General features: G+C 35.4%; 1 protein-coding gene across 1 annotated transcript in view; it reads left to right on the forward strand.

Annotated features, from left to right (window-relative positions):
• The window catches only part of TNPO1 (transportin 1), a gene marked incomplete at its 5' end in the record, with an annotated part of 31,242 nt that extends 20,643 nt beyond the window's left edge, over nucleotides 1–10,599 (forward strand). Inside the window, 5 exons of the mRNA XM_010171182.1 lie at nucleotides 1,947–2,022; nucleotides 2,817–2,916; nucleotides 4,346–4,420; nucleotides 7,352–7,494; nucleotides 9,003–10,599. Coding sequence (XP_010169484.1) covers nucleotides 1,947–2,022; nucleotides 2,817–2,916; nucleotides 4,346–4,420; nucleotides 7,352–7,459 — 359 coding nt within the window. The remainder of the gene's footprint in view (nucleotides 1–1,946; nucleotides 2,023–2,816; nucleotides 2,917–4,345; nucleotides 4,421–7,351; nucleotides 7,495–9,002) is intronic.
• Nucleotides 10,600–10,893: the final 294 nt, after the last annotated feature.

Raw genomic sequence — 10,893 nt, forward strand, 5'->3', positions numbered from 1 at the left:
ATTTTCAATATGTATTTTTCTTCCAGTATTTTCTAAACTTAAGAGCTCAACTTTTTCTTTCCTGCTCCCCCTGCTCCTGATTAGTATGGAAGGTGAACTTGAAGGAAAAATTACCTGTTTGTCTGGGATATTATTGGCACTACTTCTTGAAAAGATAATTTTGGAGCAAATACCTACTTGTGAAATATACCATGGAATAGTATAGCAATATGAATTTTCTTTCCCCATCACCCTTGCCCTGACCCCTTCCTCTGCACTGATGGATGTGTAATACCTGTAACTGAGAGGCATCCAGTACTTAAATGTTTGCTTCCATCATTGTTAGAGAATTTTTGGAAGCATCCAGACATTGGGGTTTTTTGTTTTAGTTTGTTGGTTTTTTTTAATTATCTTAATAATTATTTTAAATGTGGATGCATAACAGCAATTAAATGTTGAGTGTGGTGTACTTATAATAAGTTTGTTGTGGGATATTGTGCTGCATGCCACTAGTATGTGGAAGAATATTTCTGTTTTCTGCTTTGGCTTGCTGTGTTATGAGCTATGAAAACACTTCTGTGGAGACATGAGACACTTTAAATAAAAGTAATTGCATAGAAAATAACCAATTCATGCCAAAAAGCTGAGTTTTGACAGAGATTACTATTACTTGTCCAGACTGTAGCTGTGACAATTTACAAATAAAAGTGTATTTTCATTTGAAAGTAGCACTTCAAATGCAGTTTTATAAGTTAGATCTGCCAAAAATTTTACACACTGCATAATGAAATTGAGTAACAATGAGGCAAAACAGTACACTACCAGTGAGCTGCAGCTTTCATGGAACTGAGTATGTTTCAAACTGCTAGTGTATCCTACATCAAACTTTTACTGGAGAAAGCATCATCTGCTTTATTGCATGTTTCATGAAACTGTTCACAAATGCCTGTTAATTACAGTGTTGCATAGTATGTCCCTTGAACATAGGTTTCCTTTCTCTGCTTCATATGAATCTGCTGGATTTTAGTATTATTCATGTATTTTGCTTCAAGTAATCCTGATACATTATTCCCCACCCTCTCCTTTTCTAAAGATTAATCTTTTGTGAGTTGAGCAAACACCACTAAAACACATTTGCCTGATGATATTTTCTTCAGTCTGTCCCTCAGAACAAATGAACAAAACTTTCTAATGATGTGAAGAAGCAATTTTGCTTTTCGTGTGTCCTTATGCCTTGGTATCAGAAGTCAGATTCTTGTACAGCTTATATGAGGAATCCTTTTGTGAACAGGAGAAATATTTGGATTAAAGAATTAATTTTCTGCAGTCAGTTGCTGTGACTTAGCAACCACTTTAAATTAAATTTTCTATGAGATTATGAAGATGACAGATATTTAGTGGTCTTTGAGAAGTGTTTCATCTATTTAGCATTTTTAGATAGACCACAATATTTTCCATGTAAATGAGTAAATGTATGTTTACTGATAGAGTGGATCTATTAAAACCTTAAATTCTAAATATTGGGAAAAAAAAATGTTTAAAATACTGGATAATAAAGTTGAAAATGCTTAATTCCTTTTTCTCAAGAGTATCCATAAGAGTACATTTGAATAAAAACTTTGAAATGTACGGTAGGTAAATTTACGGTAGGAAGTTACTCTGAAGAGGGCAGAATGACTGCTTGCATCAGAAAGCTTTTGGATTTTAAATTGTGTTTTTGGTGTTCTCTCATTTACTTTAATTTTTCTTTTACCCTGGAGAGTATGCCATATATGTTGCTGCCTCTTATTTAGGGGGTGGTAATAAACAGCACTGGTGAAATCTTATGTTTATTATCATACACAGGTTCTGTTGGTTTCTGTTTCTGAGTTATTTGTTGTTTTTTCTTTATTTTTTCTCCTCCCCCCTCATTTGCTCATGTCTTGGTTGGCGTTTGGTGGTGTATAACCGTGATTGCGTTACCTTAGCAATAACAATTGGTCGTCTTGGTTACGTTTGTCCTCAAGAGGTGGCCCCCATGCTACAGCAGTTTATAAGACCCTGGTGTGTATTATTCAATCTTTTTTTTTAATTCATTTTTCTTCACTCTCTTTCTTTCTTTCTTCTCTCTATCTCACTTTTAGATATATTTTCAGTTGGTTACAAAATCTCAATCCTTAATCATTGCCAACCATGTGACTAATCTTGTCCTATCAGGTTTGTGAGTTTTTAGTAGCACCGTCATGTATTCTTTATGTTGTGGCTAACGACTAATTTATGCATGGGATAAGATTGTCACATGCTTGCTGTGTTAAAGCTTGACTATGAAAGAGCATTTTAAAATCCACCAGAATGATAATACAATGCATGCAAATACTGTAAAATTTAAACCGTGCATTACTTTACTTAAAATTCAGTCTGAGGCTTGAATTGCTGTAAGGAATATATGTTTATAGGTTTCTTATGTATAAAATAGCTTGCTTGCTGCTGTAAAAGTTAAATAACTGTTCTGTAAGTGGTATCTGACATAATTCATACTGTGATAGTATTACATGTTTTGCTTCTATTAATGATAGTTTCTATAAATATTTCAGATACACATTTCTTTTGTATTTAATGGAATACAAGTCACACTTTCTAACTGTAAATAGTGCAACAGGAAAACAAGATTCTGGAGATGCCTAAGAAGAACATGCTAGTAAAGACTGTGTGCAACAAGTGTTTTTCCTAAGTGTTCAAAATAGTGTTTCAGATCATCTTACCAGTGTGACTTATTCCATCAAATACTGTCATCTAGTTCTGGCTTGATTGAAGAAAATGTAATAGAGTTAGCTAAGTTTTGCTCTCCAACTTCCTAGGTGCACCTCTCTGCGAAACATAAGAGACAATGAGGAAAAGGATTCAGCATTCCGTGGGATATGTACCATGATCTCGGTCAACCCCAGTGGGGTAGTCCAAGTAAGATGCATTAATAGATCTTAACTTTTCTTTACTCATGTGAAATTTAGTGAAAGTTTAGCTTGAATGATTCCCTGAAGTACATCATGTAGCTTTATTTGGAGGTCAAGGAGGCCAAAATATTTGTGTTTTGAATGATACATATCATGGTGCTTCAGTGATTATCACCTAGCAAAGGAAAGGAGTATTATCAATTTTCTTTTTTGCCTTTTACTTACAGAGTATATGTAAATAATTAACTGTGATTAAAATATCTGTATTTTGATGCTTCTGTCAGGTTGTGGTCAGGATCTATATGAAAATATAAGGCAAAAGCTGACGTACTTAAACTTATTTTCCAGAGGTAATCGAGGCTTTTAAAACAAGAAATGGAACAAAAACAGTAATCCCTCCTTCATTCCTAAAACTTGGGTAGGGAAGATTCTGTTTCAACTTTGGGTATATTACTTGAATAGTCAATGTGACAAGTAACATGCATTTCTTTAAAATAAATGGTACATCTGAAGAATAAAATATTACTTCCTCTTTAGTCTCAACACCTCCAAAGTAAAGTTGTACCAATGTAATATTTTCTAAGAAGAACATGAAGGTGACTTTCCCTCTCCTCTGCCTGGAATTATTCTTCCTGAAGCACAAGGATTGAGCCTCTACCTTTTTTTTAAATTTCAGTTCATTTCACTTAATGCCTTATTCTGTGCTTAGCATTTCCCTCTTCGGCTGTGCATTTGTTCTTTCACATAGCTTGAGGGGAGGGGATAGTTAAGGATGCTTTCCATTATCACATCTCTCCTTCTCTGGAGTTATCGTCCTCAGTTCCTACTCAAAAACATGTGCATTATCAACTTAATGATTAAGACTGGTGTTTCAATGGCGTAACAAAAGGTAATGCACGACAGCACATGAACTAAGTATAGGGATTTTGAGGTGGCTTTAGTTTTCAACCTATATGATAAACATTCTGTGTGTCCCAGAAAAACCTGCTGGCTCTGCTTAAAGAAATACAACAGCTTTTTTTTCCCCCAACTGAAAGTGCCTGAGAGTGTGTTGTGACTGTGGTCTTGAATTTGTTACTTGTTAGAAAGGTGATTGGTTCTTGAACTTAGTATGTGTACTGAAAAAATTAACATTAGACAAGTGTGGTATGGGAGGGGGGAGTTGTGTTGTTTTCTTTTTTTAACTGTGGTTTTATTTAATAAAAAATGTGATTAAGCAAAGCTATTCCAACACTCAGCTGTTTCTATTTCTGAACACTTAGGTGTAAAATAAGTTACTGTTATTGTTTGAATTAATTGGAAAATAAATACATAAAAACAAAAGCAATTGTGAATAAGGGTCAAAAACCCTGCATAGTTAATAGAATGAACATCAAGCGTTGTTTTCAGACCTATAAATTGAAGTTTCTAACCTATGTGATTGTTTAATCTTATAGGACTTTATTTTTTTTTGTGATGCTGTTGCATCGTGGATTAGCCCAAAAGATGATCTCCGAGACATGTTCTGTAAGGTAAGGTTTCTAATAAAACAGTATATCCTAACAATTGTTGATTTGGATCCTCTGGGTTTTTTTCTTGCTTTCTGTTTCCAGTGTTAGCACATACTGTGTTTGTGGTCAGGCAGGCTGCTTTGCAAGGTCATAAGTTTTCAGACAAAACAACATAAAAATCCTGACTTTTTTTTAACTTGTGTTTTCTTACATGCATTTGAGTTGTCCCAGACTTTTTTTAACAGTACTGAAAAGTCCACTTGAGATCTTACTTGAGAGATAATCATCCTCAAAGAGCTTTTCATAATGTCCAGCCTACTGTGTTTTGCCTACATTTGAAAGAACAGGGGGGTTTATACCACATTTAAGACTTTTTTCTAGAAAATTAGATTTGTATGGTTCAAGACTTTTTTGCCATGAAGATACCCACTTTACTTTGGAGACATATCAAGAAAATTGCAAATGAGTAATATTTCAGTGGTATCCTCATCTGTTTGTCTTACTCCTACTGAAAGGAAGTTTTCAGGATTGCGTACTCCTTCTCAGAGTCCTTCTTGGATGAGCAAATTTCAATAAACTAATGTACAGTTATACACAAGAATCCATCCCTAGACAAAATGTCAATGGAACTTAAATGAAAGGACTGTTTTGCCTTGTGTAAAATAAGCAAAAAAACCCCACCCAGTATGTGGTATATTGTGTTTTGGCCGTAGTGTCTTAGATTAACAAAAAAACCTCAAACAAACAAAAAACCTTATTTCTGTTTCATGAGCAGATGCTGTTACTGTTCAGTAGTGTGGCTTTTGTAAAGTGGCATCTCTGTTTTTAGGAAGGACATAATTCAAAAGTTCATTATACTCCTCTTAAAGCAAAAATGGAGCATAGTACTTATCAGGATCATGGGTCAGTATTGGCGCTTTTTCTTCAAAGTTTGAGCTGATATGTGAGCATTATCAGAACAGAAGTCAGAACTTTTGTATCCCATCTTCAAGAGCAAAGACAGAAATATCACTGTGGTAGTTAGCCTCTCAGATAACTGGTCTCCTTCAAAGGAACATCAGGTCCAGGAAGTGCACCACCGTAAGTATTCTAGCATCAGCAGAAGGAAGACATTCAAGACCCGCCTGGACGCCTTCCTGGGTAATTTCGTTTAGGTTCCTGCTCCGGCAGGGGGATTGGACTAGATGATCTTTCGAGGTCCCTTCCAATCCCCAACATTCTGTGATTCTGTGAAATGGCAGATACTTACAAACTGAAAAGAAAGTCCAGGATGCTGTCTGATTATCCAAAGCAGTCTCAGTGCATGTTTCTGCGCTGGTTCTTCAGCATTGAATACTTGGCTCAGTAAGTTAGGCTCCTCTTTTTCAGATTCTTTCCAATTTGTCCATGTGGGTTCTGTTGTATTCAAAGTAGACATGATGGTTCTTGGTCACTTGGCCTAAGGACATCCTTGCTTTTTAAAGTGTATTCTTTTGTACTTTTTGCCATGCAAGAGAGGAGACAAAGCTTTCTTCAAGTGATGGCATGCAAAGTTTTTAATCATGAATGCATGATTGCTGTAGTTCATTTAGAGGTTTTTCTGACAATAATTATGCCTTCAGGAACAATTAAAAACCTCGGTTGTCCAGTGTTCCTTTTTTTGTTTTGGTTTGTATTTTAGCACTAGAGCTGAGAGAGTAAATACCACTTCCAAGAGCATGGGTAGATGAGCTGTCAGTGTTGAAATCTGATGCATACCCTAAGAATTTTGCCACTTTTTATAAAAACAAGGTATCTGAAGACTGTAGCTGAACCTCACTTGCTAAAACTCTACTGGAAGATTATTTTTAAAGTGTTCCTTTTGTCATACCCGAACATTCTTAGATTTTCAGTAGTTTCTTGGCAGCTGGCTAATCTGACTCCTTGAGTTAGGAAAAGGAGGTGAGCCTGCTGTTGGAAGGGCTCTTTCAGGGAGAAAAGCAGTCAGTTATCTGGTGACACTGTAATGTCATTATCACTACATCCTGTTTAAGAGCAGTTCTGCTTGAGAATGTGTGGAGGGTGAACTCAGTATCATAGGCTTAAACTCTGATATTGCCTTTTCTGTAAGGATGTGTTCATGGCAGACTGTTCCACAATTAAGTGTCATTGAATTTAAAAAAAGAAAGCCAAAACTTTAGACTCTCTTGGCATAATTTTCTATGAGGATGAGCCATTTCATCTGCTTTTGTTCTTTCTAATGTTTGCCTTTTAAGCTGCTGTTTTCCGAGCTAACATACTGAGACCTTTATGATGGTATAATTTAATTTTCATAGTTTTCAATTAATTCATTACATTGGAAAGTCCAGACTGAAAGCTATAGCTTTTTGTTTTCCTCTTTCACTGGCCTTTGACTGCCACTGACTGTTGATCCCCTGTTCTTTAAAAACAGAAAAGATTTTAACAGCTTACTTCTTAGTGACAGTTGTCTTACAGGTTCCATGTCAAAAACAGAGCTCTGGCAGGATGCTTTTATATTTGTGCTAGAAATTGACAGGTATTCATTCTGTCAAATGCTGGCTGCAGTTTTTGCTCAGCTTTCTTTCCACAACACATTACACATTTAAAAAAGAAATGTAAACATAGTAATCTTAACAAATATAAATTATGTGGATTGAGAAGGTGTTTAGTATTCTGAAATGGCCTAACTCTAGGTTGTAAGTCATCTTACTCATTAAAAATGTGTTGATATGTATATACACACTAATTTGTGTGGGTAGCTATATTCTATATGTCACTCTTAAAAAATGCTGCAGTTAAGAAAGACATTATACTAGACTTCCTTTGTTTCTTAGTAGCATTTCAGTATTAAATTGGAGAATTAAAATATACAGATGTACAATCCATCAGTTTGTGGCTTACTGTGTATGTTGCTAGTAAATAATGTATCCTCTGTTTAGTGATTATGTTGACCTCCTGCCCTCTCATTTGTAGATTCTTCATGGATTTAAAAATCAAGTTGGGGATGAGAATTGGAGGCGTTTCTCTGACCAGTTTCCTCTTCCCTTAAAAGAGCGCCTTGCAGCTTACTATGGAGTTTAACCTCATGCACTGTAGCTGCAGTCCCATAATTAGAGGTAAGCACACAGATCTTCCCAGCAAAACAGAGCTGTGTAACAGAGTTGCTCTCTGTTTACATTATGTGAAACATAATTAATCAGACTAGAATTTTTCAGATATACTGGATATCCTTCTTTCCTATAAGAAGGATAAAAAAGGGATGATAATATACCTAAATGATGGTAGCTGTAGCAAAAGCAGTTGTCTGACTCTCTTATTTTATTTTTACAGAGAAAGAGAGAAATAAAAAGGGAGTGTATGATACGCATGGTACTGTATCAAGATAAGGGTGGAAGTGTAGGAATAACAAAATCCCAGTTCAAGTTTAATAAGCAAGGTGATGAACATGATCCTCAAACTATCATACTAAAGACACAGGCTCACTTATGATTTATGAGTTAGTACTTGGCAGCTGTGGTCTGAGGAGGAATATTCCTCTGTGGTAGGAAAGCAAGTTTGTTAACAAACTTTATCTATGAGAAGTCTAATATAGATGATCTTTGCACTGAATAAAGGATGTTACACTAATCTGTAACTCTACTGTAACTCTAGAGCTTGATGTTTTGGGGAGGCTGATGTCTTTATTATCCCCATGTTCCATTTTGTGCACCAATTCAGAATTGTTACAGTTCTGTGTGGAGAATGATTCAACTTCAGCAAAGAACAGTGATAGTGCATTTGCGAATAGTTATGTTATTGTACCATCTGGCTTTGTATGCTATCTGTGCACACTGTATAAAGCAAATTTCCCATGTGTAAACTAGTGTGATACTGTGAAGAGATTGTTATACTAACCAAAAAGGAGGGTGAATTAAGTTTATTCATTCAGTCTTTATATATATTTGATATTTGCTGTCGCATTTTTGTACTGAAATTATGAGAGTGAATCATGCAATTCTGTTTTATTTTGTACGGACAGCTGTTTAAAAGTCAGCCTAAGATTTTGTCAGTCAGTGACATAAGAAATCCTGTTTGATCTGAACAATGGATTAAGAATAAACCAAACACTTATTTATCAATGAGGTGATTTTAGTTCTGACATAAGGGTGTTTTCTCCTTGTAATGAAGAGTAATACCAAGTGATAAAATTCACCATTATTCTCAGTCTGAACTTAGAAAACACTATGCCTATCTTGTTTAATCTGCCTAAAACTGAAGTTGTTAGGTCAGTAGCAGGTATGTTTACTATTCTTTCTCAATGTCATAATTTTGTGCTAAAAATGGAAAAGCTTGTTAGAATATATAGGACTGCTTTAATCTTAAATCTAAGCTTAGCCACAATGGTGGAACTGTCAGTGTAGCTTTAAAGCATGCAGTTGTTTCATTAATAATAATTTACGTGATATAAATGGGCTCTTAACAGATGTAAAAGGGAAGATCTAGGCCTAAATTCATTTTTAAGTTAAAAGTTGGCACCTACTGCTTAAAAAAGGCAAAAGAGCTCTTTGCTCTTTGTTTATGCATGGATCTGTCAGTTAAGGTTCAAGGTAAGATTTAATTATACCTTTATCTTTTCCTTTTACAGGTCCTTCAGTCTGGGAGACTATGAGGGAGCCTCTGCACCCAGGGAAAATGTTACCCTTTACTGGGGGGAAGGGTGAACCAGTAGGGAATACAGTACAATCCCAACCCTACTGGGAGGGGCGGGAGGGAGGTGTTGCCGTCACTGTATTAAGTCGATGTTGGGAAATGTTTTAACATCTGGAGCCTTTGTGGGTGGAAATCTGTCTCCTATTACAACTCTGCACTGGATGTGAAGAAGAAAAAAAAAAAAAAGAAAAAAAAAAGAATCTAGTCACAAAACAGCACATTCTGGAATATTGTGGGGAATTGTACCAAATAAGAACCATATAATTGAATCGTAGGGATACGTAAAGAGGAAAACTATTTTGCGCACAATAAAGGAAACCTAAGAATAGGGGTCACAAACAGTAAAAGGCTTTTTTTCTTTTATGTTTTTTTAAGTAAGGGTTTTCTACATTATGTCATCCTGCTTGATGGGATTCCTAGGTATTTGCATGTTAATGAAGAACTACACAAATGAAGTTAGTACAGTTAAAATGCAGCTTGTGTCTGTATTAGGAGCAGGCACTTGCAGTGTACGATACAGAAACCCCATCGTAAATTAATAAAGGTTAACTTGGACAAAATGAAGCAAGCTGCCAAATGGGTCACTCCTTTCATTTTTGGGGTAAGGGGAGGGACACTTCAAAGAAAAGACTGACATCTTAATTTTTACGTTTAAAAAAGAATTAAAGTAGTGGATATGATTTGATTATTGTACTTCATTAGATTTAATTTCTAGAGTAAGGCATTATTCTTAATGTGCAGTTTAAGGTTCAGGCATGTGTTCTGGCTCATAGTGATCAGAAGTAACTTAAATTAGTGGGAAAGTAGCATGCTTGCATCACATAGAGTGAAATTGGTATACATTTACCTATGTTGCGCCAGTTTTGTGTTGCAGTTTACCAATTCAATATAGCCCTGCATTTAAAATTCCTTTTTAAGATTCTGTGGATTTTCTTTTTGTTAAGAATATAGATATAAAGTACTGTAGTTAACAATTAGGCCTTGAAATACCTTTTTAGGATCTGTTAAGAATAAGATTGATATTGTATTGTGTGTAACCTGCACAATGTGGAAAGCTGATATAGCTGTGCAAAATATTTGCCTCTGTGCTGTCAGTGTGATGTGCTTTCTGCATGGTTATATACTAGTGATTTTATCAGAATCTCTAAAAATGAGTTACATGGTAAGACCCGTTAAAGGCTGCATAAATGTTAGTTGGCACGTAAAGACAACTGTAGAAGTTTATGACATGATTGCTCTATTTGTGTTTACTCCCACTCAACATATTACCTTCTACACTTTCTTTTTGTTCAAAGCATGATCTTACAGAGATGTTTAAGTTAATGGATGTAATGCAGGGTATCTACACTGTATCGGCGCATGTTGGTGGCCCTTTGTGATGTAGTTAAATGCACAAGGGTGCAAGTTTAAAGCTACAGAGTGAAAGCTGGTTTGGATCCTCTTCATTTCATTTGTTTAGCTTTTCTGTTGTGTTTTTTTTTCTCTACTTACATGTATTCCTGTGAATAAATCCTTGTTAAGTTAACCCTTTACTTTTCCTTCCATGTGTATTTTCTTATGTACTGTGAATGTGAAATCCTAACTGGTACACTTGATCTTGTGTCCATCTGAAAGTGGCAATTCTTTAATAATTTAGATTGCCTAAAGAGTATCCCATGATGATAAAGGAAAATGGAGAGATTTTTAACTCTGCTGGTCAGAGGTGAAGCCACACCTTTCCATTTTTCAAGTGCTGCATAATTAATCTGCAAAACAAAATTAAGCCATAACAGCCTTTTTGTAGATTTAGTTTCTCACCTTTGCATTACAGAATGGATACTGGATAA

Source organism: Antrostomus carolinensis, unplaced genomic scaffold (genome assembly GCF_000700745.2).
Source record: "Antrostomus carolinensis isolate BGI_N321 unplaced genomic scaffold, ASM70074v2 scaffold11217, whole genome shotgun sequence".
Lineage (NCBI taxonomy): Eukaryota > Metazoa > Chordata > Aves > Caprimulgiformes > Caprimulgidae > Antrostomus > Antrostomus carolinensis.